The 25,622-nt window shown below is 44.5% G+C and overlaps 1 protein-coding gene and 1 long non-coding RNA gene across 2 annotated transcripts in view; one reads left to right on the plus strand and one right to left on the minus strand.

Annotated features, from left to right (window-relative positions):
- Nucleotides 1-13,211, minus strand: Cpt2 (carnitine palmitoyltransferase 2). The gene is made up of 5 exons (XM_090334812.1): nucleotides 12,932-13,211; nucleotides 5,832-5,912; nucleotides 4,549-4,655; nucleotides 2,235-3,539; nucleotides 1-810 (listed from the first exon to the last, which is right to left on the minus strand). Exons 1-5 carry the CDS (start codon nucleotides 13,072-13,074, stop codon nucleotides 479-481), a joined length of 1,968 nt encoding a protein of 655 aa, XP_090190938.1. The 5' UTR covers nucleotides 13,075-13,211; the 3' UTR covers nucleotides 1-478.
- The window catches only part of LOC150061811 (uncharacterized), a 23,583-nt gene continuing 10,389 nt past the window's right edge, over nucleotides 12,429-25,622 (plus strand). Inside the window, exons 1-2 of the long non-coding RNA XR_016535949.1 lie at nucleotides 12,429-12,478; nucleotides 22,635-22,781. This is a non-coding gene — a long non-coding RNA (uncharacterized LOC150061811). The remainder of the gene's footprint in view (nucleotides 12,479-22,634; nucleotides 22,782-25,622) is intronic.

The raw sequence follows: 25,622 nt of genomic DNA on the forward strand, positions 1-25,622 counted from the left end.
CAAGCTTGATACATCTCCAAGCCACAGATACCTTTTATTTTGTCTTACCCAATAAATATATCCAAATTATTTTTCCAAATCCTCTGATTTTTCCCTATCTCCTGATCAAAAGGCTTTATCACTGAAATTTCTTTTTTTTAAACTTGGCTAAAATTCATTTTAATATTTTTTCCATATATTTTTATTGTAATTAATAGAAGGGTTACATTATATTCACCAGATAGAAGGTGCATTACTTCACAAACATTGATACCCTTTCTCATGTTTTGGTCCCCATTTCCCTCCCCCCCTCACTGAAATTTCTTATCTTCAGTTGTGCTCTAGTCCCACTCAGCAATGTCTAGCTTAAAAACCATGATCTTTCAGCTCCAGCCTGCAGCGCTGGCTGCTCAAGACACTCATGGTTAGGCACAGAATGGCACCTGTGGGCCACATGGGCTCCTGTTTTCATGATGAGGAAGCTACAGAGACGTAGAAGCTAGGTTTTGATGGATTTGCCTTCTAAGGCATCAAACATGTCTTCTAAAGACTTCTCAACACACTGGAGGAACTCCCGGGGATTGCGCCCCTGGTAGGAGGAGACGTTGCAGCCTATCCAGTTATCGTGAACAGCATACCCAATGCCAAAGCCATCAGGGACCACAGGGGCAAAGCCACCCAGGCTCACCGCTGGGCTGCTCAGAGTGCTGGTGGACAGGACGTTGTGGTTTATCTGCCCGTACGCAGGGTCCATGTAGAGCTCAGGCAGGGCCATCCCTTTGGCTGCTGCCAGGTACCGCAGGGCGAACAAATGTCGGTCAAAGCCCTGGCCTGTCAGACAAAACGTGAACAATCAGAATCGCAGAATCTACAAACTGAAAAGGATCTTAAGCAAACCTCCCAGCTACAGTAAGGACTCCCACCTCAACCCCGCCACATACACAGGTCCTGGAGAACACAAGGTCTGCCTACCTTTGCATTCATACTAACCTTCAGGGTGACTTACTCCAAAAAACTTTTAATTCTTTTTTCCTCTTTTTTTTTTTTTTTGGTGGGTCATGGGGCTTGAACTCTTACCTGGGCACTGTCCCTGAGCTCTTGAGCTCAAAGCTACCACCCTACCCTTGAGCCAAGCCCCACTTCCTTTTTTTTAGAGGTTAATTGGATATAAGAGTCTCAGGTCCTTTTGTGCCCTGGCTGGCTTTGAACCTCAATCATCAGATCTCAGCCTCCTGAGTAGCTAGGATTACAGGCGTGAGCCACTGTGCCTGGCTTAAATTATTATTCTTAAAATGTATTTTCAGCTGTCAATAGCTAAAATTGAGCCTAACACAAAAGCAAGAGTTTTTTGTGGGGGAGGGGGATGGTGAGACAGCTGAGACATGATTGCAGGGTGTCACCCAGGCTATCCTGAAAGTCACAATCCTCTTGCTCCCACCTCTTGCGTGGTGAGATCACATCGTATACCATCTCATCTGGCATGCCTGCAACCTAAGCATTCAGGAGGCTGATACAGGAAGATCAGAAGTTTGAGGCCAGTTGGGGCTTTAGGGCAAGACCTTGCCAGAAATGAAAGAGGGAGAGAAGGAAGGAAGAAAGAAGGGAAGAAAAGGAAGGGAGGAACAAATGAACTAAAAAGTATACATGTAAAAGTCATTGGAACGTAATAGCAAGGTTATTTGACTGAAGTTCCAATTTCAGCCTTGCTACTCGTTTGTTGTAAACACTGGGCCAGGGTCCTTTGTTTGCTACCTTCAAAACAGAGTTTGCCTAGTGGTAGAGTGCTTGCCTAAGCATGTATGAAGACCCAGGTTCAATTCCTCAGTACCACATATATAGGAAAAAAAAAAAAGCCAGAAGTGGTGCTGTGGCTCAAGTGGTAGAGCATTAGCCTTGAGAAAGCTCACTGACTGGCAAAAAAATAATAAAAAATAGAAAAGGTTTCCAAGATTAAGCAGAATTTGAAACTGTCAGAGTGCGTGGGATAATTAGCAAGTGGTTAAAGAAGACTCATGTCATGGCTAAGAGTGGCTTCAAGTAAGGGGAGCAGTGTCATGCCATGAGAACACTCTGGTTTGGCGGCTGGCTTTCCTCTTCAGACCGCTAGGGTAAGGAAAAAAACCATTTGGGGCATTTCCAGGTGGATTTCTACCCCCCTGGGATGAAGCAGAAATGAGACGTGGCTGGTTAGGACCCAAGGTTATCAAGTCCCCAGGGCCACAAGGCTGCAGTGCATGCTCCCTGCCCTGCCTCACCCATGGCCGCTTCTTTGGTCAGCTGGCCGTGGTACTTGGAGCACTCCACCACCATCTGCTGAAGCTCGCCAGCACTGTGCTTGGCGGGCTCCCTCACGAAGGCCTCGGAGCACTTCTTGGTGAAGAGAGAGGCCGGGCGGATGGTCTCAGTGCGGCCATGCTTGAAGGCTGCAGTGCTGCAGGACTCGTAGGTGGCCACCGTCTTCCCGTACTGCCTCAAGAAGGCCATCTGGAAGGCCAGCTGGGCCACCGCGTCAGGGCTCAGCTTCTGCTTCTTTAAGAATTCCTTACCACCCCTGTTGAACTGGATGCAGTCGATGGTGAGGGTGTTCATGGTATCTTCAAACTTGCCCTTGGCAGCAGCAATGCCTGCCTTTATGGCATCGTTCAACTTGAAGCTGAGTTTCTGCACGGCGACAGAAGAGTTGGTGGTAGCTGGCTGGCTCTGGGGAGTGACGGCGGGGGTCTGAGTGCTGTCTTTAAACACTTCATTGAAAAACCTGAGCACGGCCACCCCATCGCCCCAAGCGTGCTCAAAGTGGACGGCGGCAGTGCCATCCTTGGCCACAATGAGGTTAAAGGATTTATCATACCAGCGGTTTGTGCCGTCACCGTGCAGCATCGTGTGGGACAAATGGATGAGGTCCTTAATGGGAAAGTCATCCAGACAGAGGCAGAACACAGCAGAGTCCACCTTCCTCAGTGTCTCCTCATTCCCGCTCTGCATCAGCTTCTGCCTGAGCTCTGCCCAGACGTCTCGGTTCTCACTGGTCAGGTACGCCAGAGGAAACTCGGGCACCGGGCTGCTGTCTGACAGGATGTACTTCAGATGTGCCTGGATTTCTGAGGGGCTCAAAATGTTTCCGTCTCGATCCAGAACATCAAAGACATAGAAATGTCCTTTCCTTAGGACCAGGAGGTGCCTGGCCTTGTCGTCGGTAAAGAGTTCATCCCGACTGGGTTTGGGAATACGTGTTGAATTGAAAAGCCGGAAATACTGGGACATATCCAGTGGATATGCATTGACCAAGTAAGCCCCGTACCAAGACAGAGAAGAGGGCACAAAGCGTATGAGTCTCTTAAAGGTGTCGGTATCACTCTTGGCAGGGTTCAGGTGGAATACCTCAGGCTCCAGGAGGCCAGCCCGGAGTGTCTTCAGAAACCGGATGGCAGAAATAGTCATGTTGGTTGCCCTGATGAGTTGGTCATTATATTCAGATTTGGGGTCAGGATTGAATGCCATAAATGGATTAAAGTTCAGAACAATGGAGTCTCGAGCAGTTAAATACATATCAAACCACGGACCTAAAAAAGAACATAACAACATAAAAATGAATACAATCCCTAAATATAATACTTAATAGAGAAAAAAAATTCAAACACAGGCAATGGAAAAGATATCAACCCCAAGAGAGTACATTTATTACTTTAGAGCTGCATAATAATTCATGGCATATAAATTGGATTACATAATGTGGTCTTCTACATCTAGACCCCCATCGCTTTCTGGGGAGGCACAGGGGGAAATAGTTTTGCTATGTGGCCCAGGCTGGTCTGTATCTTTCTTTACTTGTCTCAGCCTTCTGAACGTTGGGATTCGCCATCACACCTGGCTAGATTCTGTCACTTTCAATATTCTGGAGGGTCATCCCTGTTGTGGCATGCGTCTGTTCTTCTTTTAAAAAAAATATGTAGAATAATGTCCCATTGTGAGGATATAGTACATTTTGTTGATCCATCAGGTAGTGGGCACACAGGTAGTTTCCATTAAGAGTTATATTTCCTCCTTTCCATTTCCTTTGTTTTCTCTTCCTGGAACTCATATCCCACCTACCTGGACTGTGAAGAAACAGTCTGCCAGATATAAAATGAAGTGGTAAGGGAAGGATGAAAGACTAATGGATCAGAGAAATGATCTGGAGTTCAGATTAGCTGAAGCAAGCCAGTATTGGAAGAGTTGTGAGCAACGAGGTTTGAGAGGGAGGAAAGCCCTGATGGGAGGACAAAAGACCCAGTCTCCATCTTCTCAAGTGGAACCACTGATTAGGTTCTGTCTCCACTCCAAGTATGGAGGATGCAAGCCAGTAGTGAGTGCAGACTCCAGTCAGGACAGAGGAAGACAGGAATTCACTCAACCTTGATATGTACTTTAGGAAGGAGTTGGGGGGGGGGGGGGCAGACCATTTCTTCAAAGCTGGTCTCACTAAAAATATTTCTGAGGCCAGAAAAGGTGTTTACTATTTGGAATTTTGTCCTTTAGTCCCCATTATAGAGGCTCTGAGGAAAAATCATGCCCACAGCCCAGCCTACATACCTGAAATATAGCTTGTATGTTTATTCTGTTTGTCCTGAGCAACTAGCTGCTCATGCAGTTCTTTTCCAATCCCATTTTCAAAACCCTTACAGAACTGTTCTGTTTTCCTGAAATGTCCAAGAAAAAGGCAGAATCAAACCATAGTTCAAAATACATGATTTAAAAATACAGCCAGGTGTTGGTAGCTCATGCCTGTAATCCTAGCTTCAAGGAGACTGAGATCTGAAGACCACAGTTTGAAACCAACCTGGGCAAGAAAATCTGTGAGAGACTTACCTCCAATTAACTACCAGAAAACCTGAAGTGGTACTGTGACTCAAAATGGTAAAGCACTAACCTTGACCAAAAGAGGACAAGGACAGCACCCAGGTTCTGAGTTCAAGTCGTATGACCAGAAACAAACAAACACATAATTTAGGTTCATAGCCAAGAACTCATATAGAGAACCTGGGAATGAGATGAGAAAATACTTCTGAACAGAAAGTCAATCAACCTTAAAGGCATGATACTTAAAAAGAACCTGTGAAGAAACCTATGCTCTGTTTAAAGGGATGCTCAAGAAAAACAGAAACCTGTGTCTCAATGCCCCAAGCTCAGCAGACTAACCAGACTTGATATCTTCTTGAATGTAACCACATGCATGTCTGATGGTGGACTAACCCCCACTCTGCATTGCTTTGGTAATAAACTTTCTTGGCCTGCTACCAGTGGCTCACACCTGTAATTCTAGCTGCTCAGAAGACTGAGATCTGAGGATCATGGTTCAAAGCCAGCCCAGGCAGAAAAGTTCATGAGATTCTTATCTCCAATTAAACACCAAAAAACTGAAAGTGGAGCTGTAGCTCAAGTGGTAGACAACCAGGCTTGAACAACAACAACAACAACAACAACAACAAAAAGCTAAAAGACAGTGCCCAGACCCCCCCCCAAGTTCAAGCCCCAGCTCCAAAAACAAAAACAAACAAACAAACAAACAAAAACACATGCCCTCTGCCAATGTTCCTATCTGCCAGCCTTGCTTGGTAAAGTAGAAGTCTGGCGTTCTGGTGCATGTGTCCTCTCTTTTGTTCAGTCTGCTGAGAGGAACTCACTTCTCAGGGGTTAGTGAAGTTCTTCATGAATGAAAACCTACTTCCTGATCTTGCAAATGCATAAACTAGTTCCAGGCTCTGGAAACCCAATCAAGCCACAGGCAGTCAATGAAGTTTGGCCCACCACACTTTCCATCCTCTCGTAAGCCATGTTCTGCCCAACCATGGTCGTTCAAGGTTCTCAATACTTACCTGAACTGGCCATCATCCAAAAGAGGCCTCTGTGCACTGAGGTATCTCCTGATGGTGTCTTCAAGTTTGGGGATAGGAAGCCTAGAGAAACAAAGCAAGGTTGATAGAAGGCTGACAATACATGGATGGCACTAATTATCTTCACAAACCAAACTGGGCAATAATTTCCCTACAAAACATCAAATAAAAACCTTTGTCAAGTCATAATTGATGGATCAGGGGTGGGGATAAAGCTCAGTGGCAGAGCACTTCCTAGACTTGCCTTTAGTCTGCCACAGATAACCATTTGCCACCTGTAACACTACAGATCCCCTTATATTCACTGATTACAGGAGACCTTAGCTACCTTACAAAGTTGCTATTTATTTGACATTTCTTAGGACTTTTTTTGACACTGTGGATATAAATGAAAGTTTGCTTTTTTCCTTAAAAAATTTTAAATTAGAGACAATAGCAGTTCATAAAATAAAACAAAATCTTTATTAAAACTCTTTAAGCTAGGTACAGTGGCTCACACCCATAATCCTACCTATTCCACAGGCAGAGACTGAGAGTATTTCAGTTTGAGACACTTGAGGAAAAAGTTGAGACCCCATCTCAAAAAAAAGTAGAGTGTGGGGACACACACTTAATTGTACAGTAAGCCCACCATATTCTCAGATTTGTTATAGAAAGTGTGTGTGTGTGTGTGGTGTGTGTGTGTGTGTGTGTGTGTGTGTGTGTGTGTGTGTACCAATCCTGGAGTTTGAACTCAGGGCCTGAGCACTATCCCTGAGTTTCTTTTGTTTAAGGCTAGCACTCTACCACTTGAGTTACAATGCCACTTCCGACTTTTCTGTTTATGTAGTGCTTAGGAATCGAACAAGGGCTTTGGTCATGTTAGGCAAGCACTCTACCACTAAGCCACATTCCCAGCCCCTAGAAAGGGTTTTGACTATTAGAAAATCAAAAGAAATTACAAAAACAAAAATCTTAAGTCTCTATAAATACATTATACAACTGAGTTGATAATGGGGAAGCTCTTAGCCACGTGTGCTTGTTGGTTGTGTTAAAACAGTTGTGTGATATTTCAAATGTTCCTCTGCCTTCAACTTTGTGAAAATATGCCTCCCCAAAACTAAACGGTACCCCCAAAACAATGTTAACATTGATAATCTTCCCATGCCTAAAAGAGCACATAATGTGCTTAATTTAAGAGAATAAATGAAGATACTGGTGACGGTTGGGTGGCAACATGGCATCAGAGTCAGGCTGCATCTGCAGTAAACTCTGTATCCTAAGCTTTCTCTCAGTAACATCATTAGCACTCATGGCTTTTCCTCAATGGCAGGCTTCTTGGAATCAATCCCCTGGATTCCCGGGGTCTACTAATCTAGCTACAAAGCTATCAATTGGAGAATCATGGTCCAGGCCAACCTGAGGAAAAAACTTACGAACCTACCTGAGAAAATAACTGAAACAAAAGGAGCTGGGGACATGGCTAAGTAAGTGATAGAGCACCTGCCTAAGCACATGAGTTCAAATATAACACCATTTTAAAATTGTCCTTCATGTACATGTAAGCACAAAGCCTTGAATTCAAACCCAGTTCTGTTTAAAAAAAATGTACTTAATTCTCACAGTATTTTTTTTATTTTATGGAGGCTTTTAAAAGTCTTTCATTTTATGAAAATCTTGATAGCAGGATTCTTCTTCCCCTATTTTTACTGATCTGTGAAACTTACCAATATAAGGACTACCAAAACCTCGGCAAGAAAACAAGATTTGCAATCAGGCCTAGGCTTGGATACCAAGTCTATCAGTTTATCTAGTAAGGTGGTTACAGTAGCAAATCTAGATTCCACTCTGATCTGGAGAGAATTGCCTCACAGAGCAATCAGAATGCCCTTGTCAGGTTCCAGCACGTTCTGCCAGGACATGGAGAGATTAAGTCCATTGCTGGCATCTCATAGATCAAGTCATCTCATAGATCAAGTCTTGCATCCATGTGACCCTGAACAAATCTATTCTGTCCTTGGACTTTCTCAAGGCTAGCACTCTACCACTTGAGCCTCAGCACCATTTCCGGCTTTTTTCTATGTATGTGGTATCGAGGAATCGAACCCTGGTCTTCGTGCATGCGAGGCAAGCACTCTACCACTAGGCCAAACTCCCAGCCCTGTGTACACTTGTTAAATAGTTCACTAGGCTGTGATAAGGATTAAATGAATGTACATAAGGAGCTCAGCAAGACACCGAACACAGCACACTTGCTCTATGAATAGATACATCCGTGTGCCTGAGGATATACATGTTCTCCAAGTCCTTCCACTCTTTAGCTTTCTTCCTATTCTGATAACCCCTTCCTTCTAGTTCCTTCTATCCACTCAGCAACATCCAGTATAGCCTCAGAAAGCGATGTTTCTTCATCAACCCCTTCCACATAACTTCGGGAACATTCTATGCTCAACAAATGACCCTACATTCTATAACATTTTCTGCAATCCTTCTCTTTTCTAAAGTCCTTCACTTTTCTAAAGCTTGCTGTCCTGAAAATGTTACTCACCTTTGGGTTTCTCCCCTAAAGAAAGCTATTCTCCAACTTCCAGAAGAGACCAGTACCTGGATTACCCTATCACCTGCCATGTAGTTAAACAAGTTTCCATTCTCTCTAACCCAACTGGACACCTTGTCCCCTACTTTTATCCCTATTATATACTCAAAGGGAAGGTGGGCAGGGAACAGCTCTCTGGAGATGAAAGCCTGAGCTGTAGCATTTACAGGATCATGTGATGCATAAATACCCCACGATGGCCAGTTAAATTACCATCACTGAACACAGGGCCAGGAAGAGGTCTGCAGAATTGGCTCTGGTGAGCATGGCTATATAGAGGGGCGTCACCATTCCTGACACTGACTCTGAAACCCCTTCCCTTCTACTGGCTCATGATCCAGCTCAGAACAGGCTTTCAATAAATGGAAACTCACATGCTTGCTTAAAAGCCAGATAAACACAGAGGCCATGGGCAGTGTGAGGCTCTTTATATTCACTAAAATAAGCTGAATAAAATGAAAGTTTCAATTCCATAAATAAGCATAAATAAATAAATGACAGTTGGAATTGGAATCTCTATTTAAAAAAACAATGCATTTGCATCGTTACCACCCCACTCCCAGTTAATCCCCATTTGCCCCAACAAAGACAGAAACAAAGAAAGCCTGAAGCAGAGGGATTTCTCAGACTATCACTACTCAGTCCACTGTCAGCAGTAGCAAGAACACAGCTAAAAAGCCCTTCCCACAAAAGAACTATGAGTTTCTTACTTTCTTCCGATGACTTATTCTTTAGTCTCACAATTTCTTGGATCATTTGTTCAATGGGTTTCTTAAACACTTTGTAAATACCTTTTTGTTATACTAAAAGCTCTTAAAAAAAACTCATAAGGGAAAAATCAAATAAAAGGTTTTCTAGTGCTCACCAAATTACTTAGGAGTACAACTATTCTGGAAGTCAAGGTCAGTTTGAAAATCATGCTTTTGGGGTCACACCACTACCCATTATCCTCCACATTGCCTCTCCTGCCTCTAGCATGAATTCTAGCAGCCTGCCAGCTATGGCTTGAACTCTAATTATCACTCCGTGGTTAGGAATTAAACAAAAACAAAAGATAGTTGACATTTACTGCTCTCTCCTATACACACTCCAGGCCTGTTCTAATAACTTAGGCCTAAATGGTGATTCTTTAGGCTGAAGCGTACCACAAACCCCTCAAAACTTCTGATTGTAACCTATACTCCAGGCATCTTTTCCTTCCTGCTCAGTCTTCACTGGGTGAACTTCAAATTCTAGCTCATGTGCCATCTCCCCTATGAAGTGTCCCCACACTTCCAGGCACTAAATCACTCCACCTCTGAGCAGACAAAACACAACACACTGGTTCTCTTCCAGCACATTCTAGACAGGCAATAGTTAGAGTTGCATACCTATTGTATACCAACTGTGAGCCAGAGTCTGTACTAAGTGCTTTGTGTAACGGTATATTTACATTCCCATGTGAGGGTTAAGTGACTTCCTGTACACACAGCTAAGAAGGACAGCTGGGATTAAAAATCACATCTGACTGCTGTCTCATGATGGGCCAACCACAAGAAGCCATTTCCCTCTTAACACATCATAGTCTAATTCTATTTACTTATCATTTCCTCTGAGGTACAGTAAACCCCTCAGCGTGCCTGGTGGGTCTCCAAACCATCCCAATAAGTATTTACTAAATTAATAAGGTCAGCTAATTCACTCTTCCTTTCCTCAGAAGAGATTATATATATATATATGCAGTTTGAGATTATATTAATATATGCCTTAAAAATAACAGCTAACTGAGCTATATACCTGAAAATGGTTATAATGGCAAATGTTATATGACATACATTTTATCGTAAGCACCCAAAAAAAAAGCGCCAAAGAAAAAAATAACATTTAGGAGCTGGGAGTTTGGCCTAGTGGTAGAGTGCTTGCCTAGCATGCACAAAGACCCAGGTTCAATTCCTCAGTACCACATACATAGAAAAATCTGAAAATGGTGCTATGGCTCAAGTGGTAGAGCTCTAGCCTTGAGAAAGTCCAAGGACAGGGCTCAGGAATTGAGCTCAAGCCCAGGACTGGCAAATAAATAAATAAATAAATAATAAAAAATAACATTTAAGCAAATGACAATATCAGGGTTCCTAGAGGAAAGAGTTCAAGGTCACTTAGTTAAAATGTGGCAGTGATAAGAGGAAGTGCCAAAGGTGTTTATCTCTGGCACCCTATTTCAGTCAAAATAGCCATTACACCTTCATAAATGATTGTGGCTCTAATAAGTTAACTGAATTTCCAGCCAGGCATGGGAGTATAAACTGTAATCAATACCACTGGGGAAACTGAGGTAGAAGGATCCTGAGTTCAAGACCAGTTTAAGCTGAGATCCTGTTTAAAAAGAAAAAACAAAAAAGCAGGGTGGGGCACTGCACACCTGTGACCCAGCTACACAGGAGGTATAGGTAGGAGACTTGGGTCTAAGGCTGCTCTGAACAAGACCCAGGGTAGTGTGCTTGCCTAGGAAACCAGGATGCCAGGCTCAGAGTTCAAATTCCAGTATCATGAAAGAAAGAAAAAGCTAAGTGAATTACCTAAAAATGCAGCTAAAGAATGACAGGTACATAAAGAATCTGAAACTAGGTTCAGTCAGACTTCAAAGTCAGATTTTGACATCAACATTTCACTAGTCCATAATCTCAGAGACAAAGGAATTTTTTTCTTTTTTGGCCAGTCCTGGGCCTTGAACTCAGGGCCTGAGCACTGTTCTTGGGCTTTCTCAAGGCTACAATTCTACCACTTGAGCCACAGCACCATTTCTGGCTTTTTTTTTTCTAGATATGTGGTACCGAGGAATCGAACCCGGGTCTTTGTGTATGCTAGGCAAGCACTCTACCACTAGGCCAAATTCCCCACCCTGACAAAAAGAATTTCATCTCTCATCTACCACTCTATATTTTTGGAGGCCTAGGTAAGGTTGGTTCCTTAAATCAGTGACCACTAGACTTTTTTTTTATATATATAATATCCAGATTCCTACAGATCTTTTTGTGCTATGCATGGGTTTGGAGTAAAAGATCCTTAATTTTTTTTCCAGCCTTTCAATCCTGAAATGCAGAGAGGCAGGATGGGAATCTCTTTGATCTTAAACCTGGGCTGGGTGGGGCACTACTCTGCCTCAAAGTCACTGACATCTGACTCAGCCTGGCTCTCAGTCCTCACCTTTCCCCTACATACTGCCACAGCTGAAACACACAGGCTAAGGAGAGCCCCACAGCTTTTCCCATGGTGTCAAAGTCCTCTTCCCTTTCCTCTTCTTCCTACCAAGTTCAGACATTCTCATTTTAGATTGTCTTAGGTGCTTGTCCAGTGTAATTTCACAGAAAATGATCTTGCTGGCAGTGCCAGCATGATAATGCTGGGTTAAGTAGCTCCCCACAGCAACCCAGTGTTCTTTCCCTCAAGCCCCTTGGCTGGGGGATATTTGATGGCAGTTTGGTGAGAAAGAAAGAAGGGTTTCTGAGACACATTTGGAACTTGGCTCCAGGAACTAAATGGGGAGGGAAGACAGTTTAGTTCGGGTTTTAGAATGTGAAGGGAATTTCTATTACTGGAGAGGACCTGGAAATTTAGATCAAGCCAGGGTGGGGGACTGAAAACCAGATTTAAGAAAGTACTGGGTGAAGGAGGGGGAGAGAAAGATATATTGGGACTATTTTGATAGCACAGGAAGACTCTGGGTAAGGTGTTGCAAAAGTCGGATAGGCTATGGTGAAAGGGACTGAGAATTTGGGAGGATTCTGTCCCTAATTTTAATAAGATCATTGGAGTGGGGGTTACAGAGAGAGTGTTGTCTAGAAATCTGGTAAAGTGGGCTGAGGTTTCAGGGAGTAAAGTAGAAGATATGTTAGGGGGAGGAGCCTGAGTGGGAGTGGTGCTGAAAGTTGGATGGGGTAAAATTTTCAGGTGAAGATTGAATTTAGCAGTTAGGATAAACTTGGGGCAGAAAAGCTAAGGGATGGTGCGAGTTTAAGCCCCAATACCAACACCACCCCCCACAAACACACCACTAAGAAGTACTTTAAGGATGAGGGTGAGTATGGGGGTGTGCTGTGGAGAATGATGAGAAGAATGGGGACTGTGGGGCAGAGGGTCCTAAGGGAGAGAGCCCTGGGAGACGCTGAGGGAGGCTAGATCGAAAACTGGGCCGTTCATGTTTCGTGAAAGTACCCCTTCGAGACACCTGATGGAGGCTGGTGCTGGAGCTATTCAAGCAGGAGACTTTTCAGGGAGAAATGTGGGGACCGGTGTGAGGTTGGGTGAGTGCAGAGGCATGTGAGAGGGTTCAGGCTGGAGAATGTGAGCACAGGGGGATTCTGGGCGAGAACTTGAGGGTCCTGAGGTTTCCGTGCAGGCCTTCAGATTGGGGGATGTGGCTGCCTGCAAGCTGGAGGCTCGAGGGTGGAAGCGGGGTCGGATCGGGAGCAGCTCCGAGTCGGCCCCACCGACCCCGAGCTGGCGGCGGGGACCCGGAGGCCGCGCTCACCTGGGCAGGCTGTCCTGGTAGTGCATGGTGGGGACGATGCTGTGCTGGAGGTACGGGCCGGACCCGGAGCCGGCGCTGAGGGTCCGACAGGGGGCAACCGTAGGTCCCCGGGGCCAGGCGCGCAGCAGCAGGCGGGGCGTCATGGTCCCGGCGGCTGCAGCGGAGACGAGGAGAACACGGCGGCGGCCCAGGGAGTTTTAAGTCCAAGTAAAGGCCGTGGCCCTCGGATCCCAGGTCACCGCGACGCGACTCCGAGTCCAGTATCTCCGCCCATGGGGCCACTTCCGCCTCGGCCGGACGGCCCGGCCTACGTGAGGCCCCGCCCCGCCTGATGCGGCCCCGCCCCCAGGGGCGTGGCTTCGCCCAAATTAGCCCCGCCTACCACGTGGGCTCGCCAGGCCAGACCAGGCCAGGCTGCTGCAGCCATGACCTCTAGTTGACTCATTTCTCTGTCCATCATCACTCAAGGAGGGGACACCCAATCCTGAAGTCCCTCCCTTCTCCTGCGATCGGAAGAAAAAGAACCTAAACATACCTAAGTTTTGGTTTCTGGAAGACCTTTTCATCCCTTGTGTCTACACTTTAGTAGAAATCAACACACCTCCTACAATTCTAGATTTATTTCACCAAGATAGTTTGGAATATAAAGTGCCTGGAGCTAAATAAGTAAGAAGTAAGTTGTTATTGCTGTTAACTAGTAGTTTGTGACTTTCATAGGGAAAAGATCTTTGACATGCAGGATTTTTGGGGAGCCGGGGGGATAGGAGTATAGGTCATGGGGCTTGAACTCAAACCTGGGCACTGTCCCTGAGCTCTTCTGCTCAAGGCTAGCACTATTACCACTTGAACTGCAGTTCCATTTCCCCATTTCTGGCTTTTTGGTGGTTAATTAGAGAAAATCTCAAGAGCTTTCCCACCCCAGCTGGCTTTGAACTGCTATCTTTAGATCTCAGACTCTCAAGTAGCTAAGATTACAAGTGTGAGCCTTCAACACCCACTCAGCTGATATACAAGGTTCTTAACCCCCTGTCTGACCCTCAGCTCTGGCTCTGGGCCCTGCAAGCTCAGCCTGGCAGGTACCAGAAAGAATGTATACAGGATCCAGAAATCATAGTCTTGGGATCTGCAATTTCAGTTCAGAAAGCCTCTCTAGAGCAAGAGCCCATCCTGGAGAACATCCTTTTTCAGTTTGTTCAATTCCAGACAGGAGGCTTAATGCTAAGAGGAAACAATTATCCTCTGGCTCTGAGGAGTCTTCCAAGCCAGCCTACCACACTGCCACCCTCCACACTGTCCTCAAAGCTCCTGCTAGCTCTGACTGGAAGATTCCACAATTTGAACATATATCCACCATCCGGGATCCATCACAAAACAACCACAGAATAGCAACAACTACACCTCCCTACTCTAGTCCCTGATCTCAGCTGTAGCTGACCGATTGAGTAGGATCCATTCCCATTTCACAGAAGAGAGAGAGCTAGCAGAAGACACACAATTATGCTGTTTGGACTGAGGCATAACAGAATTCCATTCTGGAAACACAACCCTCCTTTGGCTCTAGTTCTCAAACAGGACCCAGAGGATTTGAGGAAGCCAAGTACATTCTGTCCCATAACTAGCTAGGCAGAGCCAGGAGCTGGAGCACATCCAAAGGAGCACTAGAGGGAGAGTCAAGAGACCTGAGTTTTGGTCTCAGCTTTGTCCTTATTTACTTACATGGGTCTAACAGGAAAATTGCTAACTAGCTCCTGCACCATTCAGTGGTGATCAAAAATACTGAAGAGCTAAGCATAAAACTCAACAATACAGAATATGTAAAAACCCTTCTCCCTGGAAGAAAGAACAGGTCCAGCCTGTGCAAGTCTAAAACATCAGCACTCTGCCTATAGTATACAGAGAGAAAATACAACATCCCTGCCATGGAAAATCAGTTGTCTCTGAATCTTAAAAGATTTCGGAACCTTGAAACCCTCAGGTTTCAAGTATCTGGATCTATGTAGAACTAAGGGAGTCAGAGGACCAGAGAATTAGTAGACCTGATAGAAGGCCATGGCTCAGTTCTAAAGACAGAAGGCCAAGGAATAGGACCCATTCAATCTAATGGCTTAAAGATGGGCAGGAAAGCTTTCTGTGAGTACATGACCAGTAGAAACAAACCTAATCTGAAATTAGCTTTAGTCCCCGACTTTTTACATGATAGGCCCCACCTACTTCTCCAGCCCCATCATGTCACCTGAAGACTGTAGCGACACTAAACTCATCATTTTCATATTTGTCTTTTCTCCATGACCTTCCCCACACACACACCAAGTATTCTCATTGCCTAGAATGGCCTTTCCATGCATCTCTGCCTAGCAAACTCTTTTTATCTGTTTGCTTGAGGCACTGGAGGTTGAGCTCAGGGCCTTGCACTTGCTAGATATGTTATGCCTTGAACCACACCTTCAGCCCTTTTTGCTTTAGCTATGTACAACCTCAGCCAGGCATGGGTGGCTCACCCCTGTCCTCCTAGCTACTCAGGAGGATCACAGTTCACAGCCAGCCTGAGCAGGAAAGTCTGTAAGACTCTTATCTCCAGTTAACTTCAAAAAAAAAAAGCCAGAAGTGAAGCTGTGGCTCAAGTGGTAGAGTGCTGAGAAAAAAAAAAAAAAGCTCTGGAACAGCACCCGGGCCCTGAATTTAAGCCCCAGGACAGGCGCACAAAAGAAATTCATGACCTCTGTGGGCTCTTCCTCAGTCCCTAGGTGAGCAACTGACAGGTGGAGTAGAAAAACAGAGACAGGAGGAGGGATCATGGTGGTTGGAAGGCTGGTGACCAGGGGTCACGCCTTCACCAAACAGCATCACCAGGGTCCAGGGTTTTATTGAAGCACCGCCGATGTATGTCATTGCAGCTCTCACCAGTCTGCCCTCGTCATGGCCCCCTCAACTCCTACAGGCTCTCCCATGCATCTGCTTTCTATTGTCAAGCTGGACTGGGGCGGGGGAAGGGGGATTTTTGGGTGAAGTGTTTGTCTGAGATGGACCCGGATTTCCGCAGCTTCACAGTGGTCCCATCTATTCATCAAACATTCAACATGTTAAAATACCTCTTCTTTGGCGCCAAAAGGCACACGGTACTGTCAGTTGTATAAAGTTTGTTTTTCTGGAGCTTGGGCCACAGGCTTGTTCTAAAGGCAGCATGCAGACAATGAGACTGATTTAGGGATCTCCTAAATTTCCTTCCTCCTGCCCGCCCTTCCTTCCTCCTTTCCTTCCTTTCCTCCTTCTCTCCCTCCCTCCCTCCCTCCCTTCCTTCCTTCCTTCCTTCTCTCCTCCCTCCCTTCCTTCTCTCCTTCCTTCCCTTTCTTTCTCCTTCCCTTTCTTTCTCCTTCCCTTTCTTTCTCTCTTTCTTTTTTTCTCTTTCTTTCTTTTCCTTTCTTTTGTGAGTATGTTTCCTATTATTGGGGCTTGAATCCAGGGCCTAGTACTCTTGCTTGGCTTTTTCACTCAAAGCCACTACTCTACCACTTGAGCCACACCTCCACTCTGGCTTCTTGCTGGTTAGTTGGAGTGAAAGGCTCATGGATTTGTGTGCCTGTTCCAGCCTCAAACCGTGATCCTCAGATCATTATCTCCTAAGTAGCTAGGAGTATTGACACAGCCACCAGAGCCTGCTGAATAACCTTAAAGAGCTCAAGGTCGGTTATGTGGGGAGAGGGAGGTGAGACCCAATGTCTTGGACAACCACATCTAAAAGACTGGGAAATTTAACTTAAAATTATTGAGTTAGCAGGCTAGGAAACTGGTTGTTGAAGTTCTTGGACCTTTATGGAATGTCAGTTGTGCTTTTGCAGTAAATCTGTCTGCATTTGGCATCCTTAAAAAAAAAATGTATGTGCCAGTTGCTGGTGGCTCACTAATATAATCTCAGCTACTCAGGAGTCTGAGATCTGAGGATTGTGGAAGTCAGCCCAGGCAAGAAAATCCAAGAGACACTTATCTCCAATTAACCACCAGAAAACCAGAAGTAGATCTCTGGTTCAAAGTGGTAGAGCACTAGCCTTGATCACGAAAGAAGCTCAGGGACAGAGCCCAGTCCCTTAGTTCAAGCTCCCAGACCACCACCAACAACAACAAAAAAGAATCCATGTACATCTGTAGAAATAAAAGGAGGTGGGTATGTAAGGAGAACAGGAGGAACACATTCTGCAGTGTGGCAATGAAGACAGAGATCACTGTCTCATTAAAATGACTGGAAAAGCTGCCTTAGCTTTTCTTGTGCCTGAGCTCCTTATCTCAGGGCACATCCTATCCCACTCTCTGTTTAGACTGGCTTCTCTTTTCTCGTTATTTATTTCTTAGTGTTCTGTTGGTTAAACTCTAGCTCACGTGGCACCTCCTTTGAGGAATTGTCCCAGAACTCAGATACCCAAGACCCAAATACCATGTCACAAAGGAGTCACACTTGGCTCAGATGTAAATTATAGGAATATGAAATAGTGTGACATAAAATACTAATAAAATCTGGAACTATATCTTTAGAATAATATTAACTCTCCTCAGTTTAAATAAGATACATCATTTCAAAGCCGACTATCCAGGTGTTCATAAGTTTGGCCACACAGTGGCGCCACGTTTACTGGTAAACAAATGTCTGACAATGATCAGGCTATTTTTTTTTATTAAAGAATTTATTAACGTTGATTTTTACATCATATTTTAAATGACAAGTTTAACAAGTGTTCAAGAAGAGATTCCCATCTCTATTTACAATCACTGGGGCTTAGTATTTAGAACTTAATCAAAATTAGGCTAAGGGTTTGTATGTCATAGAAACATATTAATTTATGTAATAAAATATTATGTCTATAGAGTCATAGGTTTTTATGTCTATATAGTTATGTTTATATTTCCATTACCATGTCCATAGCATTGGGTGTGCAGATATTGAGTCCTAGCTCTTGTACTCTTTGGATTTAATAGTCACATATTAAGGATACCATGCACCTTTTGTTCCTTAGGTCTTGACTTGTCTCACTCAACATGATTCGCTCTAGATTCATCCACTTCCCTGCAAATGCCATTATTTTATCTTGTCTGTTGGCTATGAAGAATTCCATTGTGTATCTATCTATCTATCTATCTATCTATCTATATATATATATATATATATCACATTTTCTGTATCCATTCATCTGCAGTAGGGCATCTGGATTGTTTCCATCGCCTGGCTATTGTGAATAGTGCGGAGATGAACATAGCTGAGCAGGTGTCCTTATCATATCTTGAGTTATGATGTTCAGGGTAGATGCCCAGAAGTGGTATGGCGGGATCGTAGGGAAGGTCAATTTTCAGTTCTTTAAGAAATCTCCACACTGCTTTCCAGAGTGGCTGAACTAGTTTACATTCCCACCAGCAGTGCAGTAGGGTTCCTTTTTCTCCACAACCCCACCAGCAACTGTCATTGTCTGAGTTCAAAATCTTGGCCATTCTTGTTGGGGTAAGGTGGTATCTTAGGGTTGTTTTTATTTGCATTTCTTTTATGGCCATGGATGATGAACATTTTCTCATATGCTTTTCTGCCATTTTAATCTCTTCTTGTGCTAAGTCTCTCTTTAATTCTCTTGCCCATTTGGTGACTGGTTTATTGGGTTTGGGGGGATTAGTTTCTTGAGTTCCCTGTTATTTTTTTGTACACACTAGAATTTCTGTAATGAGCTTGTTTGATTCAGTTTCTAATCCTTAAATAGCTCTTTAAATATCTTACTCGAATGCTGAGAATCAACTTGAATGGAGGAGAGTTGTGATATAACAAGTGAAGAGCTTATTAAGAGCTTCAGATGAGTTTTCCTAGAAAAACACCATCCCAGGAAATGTCTGGAAGGAAAGGAACCCTGAATGACCTACCCTTCACCCTGGCCCCAGGTGTAAGGACTTGTTTTTCTTCCTCCCACAGTTGTTGGCTGGGAGATCTTGATGCCCACACCCTGGCATAACTGCCAGGTTTACAGTTAGGCCCATGGGCCATGAAGTGAAACTGTGAGTCCAAACCCTAACACTGCAGCTTCCCAACAGTGACCTTAGACAAGCCATCAGCTTTCGCTGCTCGCTTGCCTCTCTATAAAATGGGGTGTAGAAGGGCCCAGTTCATATAGGTGCTACATGAAGGTTGAGTAGAGGCAATCTATACTTAGCTTACATAGCCCAATACCTGGGAAGGTAAGTGCTAGGTTAAGTGTTAGTCAGCCTCTTCCTCAGTGCTGCAATCATTATCCAGATATGCCAAACCCCAGGAGAGGCGAATCCTATCACAGCATCTCAGTCTCTAGTTGCTGTGCTGACACCTTGTCCTGGAGAATCCGTGTTAGTTGAAATCTGTGGGGAAAATGGGATTTTCTGAACAGTAAAGGTTCAGAAAAGAAGGTTTATTACAATGTTGCTCTTCTGCCTGCTGCCTCCCCTGCTGTTTTCCTCCTCTCTAGGGCTGGTATCCTCTCTCTCTGGATGCTGCCAGGCTGTGACTGCTCTTATCTGTTTCCCAGCCTATATTTACCCATAACCTCAGTTCTTGGAGGCCTGGACTATGTAGGCAGCCCTGGGTGGTCCTCATTAGAGATTTATTAGGTGACTAAAGAACACAAGCATGAAAGTATGAGCTGTGGTAAGAGTCCTCGATGCCTGGCTGACCAGGACAAGAACCAGAAAGGAGAAGATAGAAGCTGGGAGTTAGCAGCAGTTGACAGTCAAGGGCTGGCAATTCCTACTATGGCTCAGACAAAAGTGGTGTCTGTGGGAGAGAGGGAAGGCCAAGAGGAAAGGATGGGTCACTAGAGGCTTGATGGAGGGGGAGCTGGCAGGCAAGGTCAAGGCTATCGCTCTGCTGTTCACTGAACCAGCTCTCTGCTTTTCAATGACCTGCGTGTTTACCAACACATTCAAGTGATCCCCAGATGGTCTGTTGGTGCCAGTGCCCAGCTCAGAGAGTGCCGAGCGCCACTTTGATTCCTCCTGCCAGGAAAGTTATATTAGTCTAGATTCCCCCAAGAAACAGAACTACCAACGAGAGAGAGAGAGGTTGTCATGGTGATGGTGGTTGTTTAGTGTGCTGAGTACTGGGATTGAAGCCTCATGCTTGCTAAGCAGGTGCTCTACCACTTGAGTCCTTAGTAATTTAAGTGTCTTAGGTCCAACTGGGGTTGAAGTGGTTACTTGGATGGAGAGTCCACCGTGACCAGAGCCTGGGCCCTGGTAAGAACATCTCAGCCCCACATGACCCTGTAGGAATGAAACAGGAGTGAAAAAGCCTCCCCACTTCCCTCTGGCCTTCTTTGTCCTATCTATGACCCCATGATCTGATTCCAGCCAGAAGTCCACAGGTGTCTTCACAGGAGGGCTTTCTAGGGCAGAGAGAAGGCAAAGAAGAATTCCAGAAGAGATATGGGCTGTCTAGAGAAGAGTTTTTGTTCCTCTTCCAAGCGTGCCTTCCTCATTCCCAGCTCATGGCTAGGGTTGGGACACTTGTTCTGCTTTTTGCTTACTTCTTGAAATATCTTGTACCTGTAGGCTTAGACCATTCCAGCTTGCTTTTTCATTGGTTGTGAGGCTTGAACTCAGAGCCTGGGCACTATCCCTGACTTTTTCTGCTCAACAGTAGCCCTCTACCCCTTTGAGCCATAGCTCCACTTCCAGTTTTTAGGTGGTTAATGGAGATAAGAGTCTCACAGCCTTTCCTGCCTAGACTGACTTAGAACCATTATCCTCAGATCTCATCCTTCTAAGAACTAGGATTACAGGGGCAAGCCACTGAAGGTGCCCAACTGAAGTTGCCTCATTCTTAAGCTGGCAACCATGCCCGGGTAAAGAGTAGACCACTGGGTCAGCTACTTAAAGTGAGATGGAAATAAGCAGGAGATGAAAGAACACCCTGACAAACAACAATGAATCCTCCGAGGGAGAAGCAAAAGGGAAAAATTAGGCAGATAGGGAGAGACCAAAGATGAGGCAGAGCTGACACCCCCTCCTCTTCCTGAAGACCTTGGAAAATGAAGGATAACAGCTCTGATGAGAGCAAAGCCCTTACTGCCCCTGGAGCAGACCTGCACAGGGACAGAGCCCTTCCTCTTGGCATGAGGTGGACAATGACCCAATCAGATGTCAGACAGCCAAGGCTCACCAAAAAAGGGTAAATCTTTCATGGAGAAGTCCTGGTTGAGAACTTGTACCAACCTGCCAGTAGCTAAGAGCCTTTCCTCTGATGCCTTACTCTTACTTTTGAATAAACTTTGCCTCTGCTCCCTTTTTTCCTGCCTCATATTTCCTTATTTGGCCGAGAAAAGAAAAGGACCTAAACCCCTAGACAGTTTCACCTCTACAGCAGTTGATGCCAACTGAATGCCTATTTCATGTCTATTCAGCACCCTTCCATCTCCTCAGTTATGTTTCTCCCACAGGACTTATCTAGCATCCTGTGGGATGCTAAGCCACATGACTGACATGTGGCTCCTGATCCAGCTCTGGGAAAAGGCATCACAGAGATGCAGAGAAAGGGCATAAGTGGCAGGGGAAAGGACAAGCAGTTGTTCTGTGTCTGGAGACACGGAGATGAAGCAGAGCTGGAGACAGGAGGACCGGCTTTGGTTCTTCTGTGGTAAAATAAATTTTCATGGCAGAATTCTTGCTGAAGAGCAAATGCAAATTTTCCTCACAACATAGACTACACAGAGATTAACCAAAGACCCTGCTCTGGGTATGCTACGTTAATGTCATTTGTTCTGCTTGTCCAAACAGCCATAAAAAAGCTAAACAGAGCTGAAAAAGGATGTTTTGAATGAAAAAAACAGGCATACTCCAGAGAACTTTTTGTAATGCTTAGAAAAATGTATTTCTCCATACTTTGGAAGTGGGGTGTGTATGCCCCATACCTGGGTTGACAGAACTGGAGAATCTTATGTCCCAGCATCATGGAAGCAGAGAAGCCTCTTAAGGCTTCCTCTGCCCCCCCCCAACAGCTGGTAGCTTCCAGTCTTTCACCCCATAACCATCGACAGCCTGTTTATTCAGCAATCTAAACAACTCAGATCAAGGAACACCACAAGGAGGAGAATAGCAGTTTGTATTTTATTTTATGAGCAATAAGAAAATAACCCCCAGGCTGCCCCCAGCCAATACCACCCATCTCTCAAGTCCTTGAAGCTCAGGCTGTTCCTGGGCACTTCCCAATTCCTGTGATATTTGTGGAAGCCAAGAGGTCATTCTCATTTTGAGAAGCAGTAAGCTCTGTTGGGTGTGGGGTTTGTTTGAGAATGTTCAGACTTTCAGAACCAATTGGTTTCAGAAAGTTCCATTAAACAGGAAACGACATTTTCTAAAGAATTCAGAACCATTGGGAATTCATTGGCATTGCTTTCCAAGTTAACTCTTGTGGTTTTTTTCCCATGGATTTACCTAAGAGTTTGGGTTTGTAGCAACATTCTTGTCCTTAACTTCGATACCTCTCCATGCTTCATCTGGTGGCAATCAGATGTACTTATGAATATTGTAAAACTAGTATTTGTAACCCTTCATTTTCACTCCACTTGCCACTGAAGACCTCACCTCTAGCTTTTCTCTCTTCACTAAGGTATTTCTGACTACATTTCACATGGTGGAGGTGCCGCGTTAATGTTTAATCATTCTCCCACCATTGGGTATTTAGGCTGTTTCCCGACTTTTGATGTTACAGATTGGAGTATGATAAAGGCTATGAAGGTCATTTCTGCCACATCCCATGCACCTGTGAGCTGGCATCCAACCTGGTGTGGGCAGGAAGAGGGAAAGGAATGAAGGAGATGCGTGGAGAGACACAAGTGAGAGGGAGCAGACCCAAATGGTATGGGCAGCAGGGGGGCGGCGGGGGGGTACTCCTTGGAAGCAGTCCAAGCTCTTGACTTTCCAGTTCCACATCCTGGTTAAGAGTAGGTAGCCTGGCCTTTCAGTTTTCAGGGATATCTTTCTGAAATTCTCCCTTGTTTTAACTAGTGTGAGTTAATTTTGTTTTGTTTTGTTTTGTTTTGTTTTGTGTTTGGGGGTCATGGAGCTTGAACTAAGCCTGGGTGTTGTCCCTGAGCTCTTCAGCTCAAGGCTACCCCCTTACCCCTAAGCCAAGCCCCACTTCCTGTTTTCTGGAGTTTATTTGGAGATAAGAGCCTCAGGTCCTTTTGTACCCGGGCTGGCTTTGAACCTTGATCCTCAGATCTCAGCCTCCTGAGTAGCTAGGATTACAGGTGTGAGCCACCATGCCTGGCTGTGAGTTAATTTGAGTGTATTTTTATTTAAGAAACCTCCTCCAGTGAAGACCCCTTTACAAAGCAGTTCAGCTTAACTTAAGCAGAAAGGAAGGCTAACTAGTTTCTAATTACCAGAGCGCCATGCTCACCTCTGGGTATTGCGGTGGAATCTGGGCATAGGGGTACTCTCTGGTGTTGAGAAATGGGGATCTATGTAACAGGCCACCCCCAGCTTAGCCTGGTTGTAAGAGTCTAGCAAGTGGAATCATTGACCTAAACACTATGCAGTATTCTTGTCTAGAAGAGATAATCAACATGCCATGCAAAGATGTTCTCCATCAGGGCATGGTCAAATGGAAAGGGGAAAGGAAGAAAGAAAGAAACAGCTGTCCTAACCCTCACGGGCTAGCCAAGGAAATTATGGACAAGCATGTCATGTACTGCAAAGCCACCATTAAAAGGCCTTGAGACAAATTATTCACATGTTCATAATATGTTAAGTTAAAAAAATACGTAAAATAGCTAAAAGGTAGGAGCCAGCCAAGCAGCCATCAATAGAGGAATGGTTGAGCAAAATGTGGTATATACCACAGAGTGTTAGGCTTCACCAAGAAAGGAAATTCTTTTTTTTTTTTCTTTTCAGTTCTAGAGCTTCAGCTCAAGGCCTGGGCACTGTCCTTGAGCTTTCTACCACTTGAGCCACAGCACCACTTCTGACCTTTTCTGTGTACGTGGTACCAAGGAATTGAACTCAGGGCTTCATGTATGCTAGACAAACACTCTACCACTTGGCCAAACTCCCAACCCAAAGAAAGGAAATTTTGATACATGCTACAACATGAATAAGTTTTTAGGACATTTTTCTAAGTGAAATAAGCCATAAACAAAAAGGACAAATATTTTTTTTTTTTTTTGCCAGTCCTGGGCTTGAGCTCAGGGCCTGAGCACTGTCCTTGGACTTTTTCAAGGCTAGAGCTCTACCACTTGAGCCTCAGCACCACTTCCGGCTTTTTTCTATGTATGTGGTACCGAGGAATCGAACCTGGGTCTTCATGCATGCTAGGCAAGCACTTTAACCACTAGGCAAAACTCCTGGTCCCAAGGACAAATATTTTTATGATTCCACTTAGACAGAGTTCCTAGAGTAGTGAAATTTATAGAGATGGGAAGCAGAATTGTGGCTGCAGGCCTCTCCATGCAATCAGGAAACACTGGACTCATTGTAACACCATGTGCTAGTTTGCAATGAAACTATTTTGTTTTCCAGTCCTAAGGCTTGAGCTCAAGGCCTGAGCACTGTCCTTGGGCTTTCTCAAGTCTAGAGCTCTACCACTTGAACCACAGCACCACTTCTGGCTTTTTCTACGTATGTGTACCAAGGAATCAAACCTGGGTCTTCATGCATGTAGGCAAACACTCTACACTAGGCCAAATTCCCAGCCCCCTATATATTTTTTGAAGGTAGGAGTATTCACTACAAAAATAGTAGAATGTATACAACTATATTGCAAATACATAAACTATTAGCCTAATCATTTATCATCAAGCATTGTTTGCGGTACAAAATTGTTCTATTCTTTTCTAAGGAAGAGCAGAGTAGTAAGTTGGTTAATTCAGAATAAATACAAATACATGAGTCATACAATGTGCTTTAACACCTTCAATGAGGCCAGGAATGCTCGTTCCCTTATAACTATGGAACCACCAGTGTATATGTGACTCTCTCTCTCCATATATATAATATATATTTTATGCTATATTATACTACATACATTAGTATATATTGTTTTATATAGTATTTACCATGTAATATTATATAGTATACATTATATATAATATGTACTATATAATATATATGTATATATGATCCAGTGCCATCCCTATCATATAAATAGTATTTTTATTTTTGCCAATGCTACAGCTTGAGCTCAGGGCTTCTTGCTTGCCTCTGCTTGCTTGCTTGTAACTGGTGCTCTATCACTGAGCTACAATACCCAGCTCTACATTTTTTTTGTTCATGAGACCTGAACCCAGGGCCGGGTGCTGTCCATCAGCTATTCCATTCTACCACTTTGAGTCACAGCACTCCTTCTGGTTTCCTGGTGGCTAATTGAAGATAAAAGTCTCATAGACTTTCCTGCCTGAGCTCGCTTTGAACCATGACCCTCAGATCTCACTGAGTAGCTAGGATTACAGGCATGGCCATTGGTGCCCAGCCCAGCTCCACTTTTGCTGTCATTTTAGTCATTTTAGTAATGGAGTCTTGAAGACTTTTCTATACAGGCTGGCTTCACACCTCCAGTCTCAAAAAAGAAAAATTCAGGGGATCAAGGTTCAACTTCAGACTAGGGATAAAATTTCTTGAGATTGAATCTGAACTAATGGCTAAATGAAGTAGCAAGTACCTGTTATTCCAGCTACAGGGACACACAATGGCTGGACAC

The sequence above is a fragment of the Megascapheus bottae genome, chromosome 6 (genome assembly GCF_031878675.1).
Source record: "Megascapheus bottae isolate mThoBot1 chromosome 6, mThoBot2.hap1, whole genome shotgun sequence".
NCBI classification, from domain to species: Eukaryota; Metazoa; Chordata; class Mammalia; order Rodentia; family Geomyidae; genus Megascapheus; species Megascapheus bottae.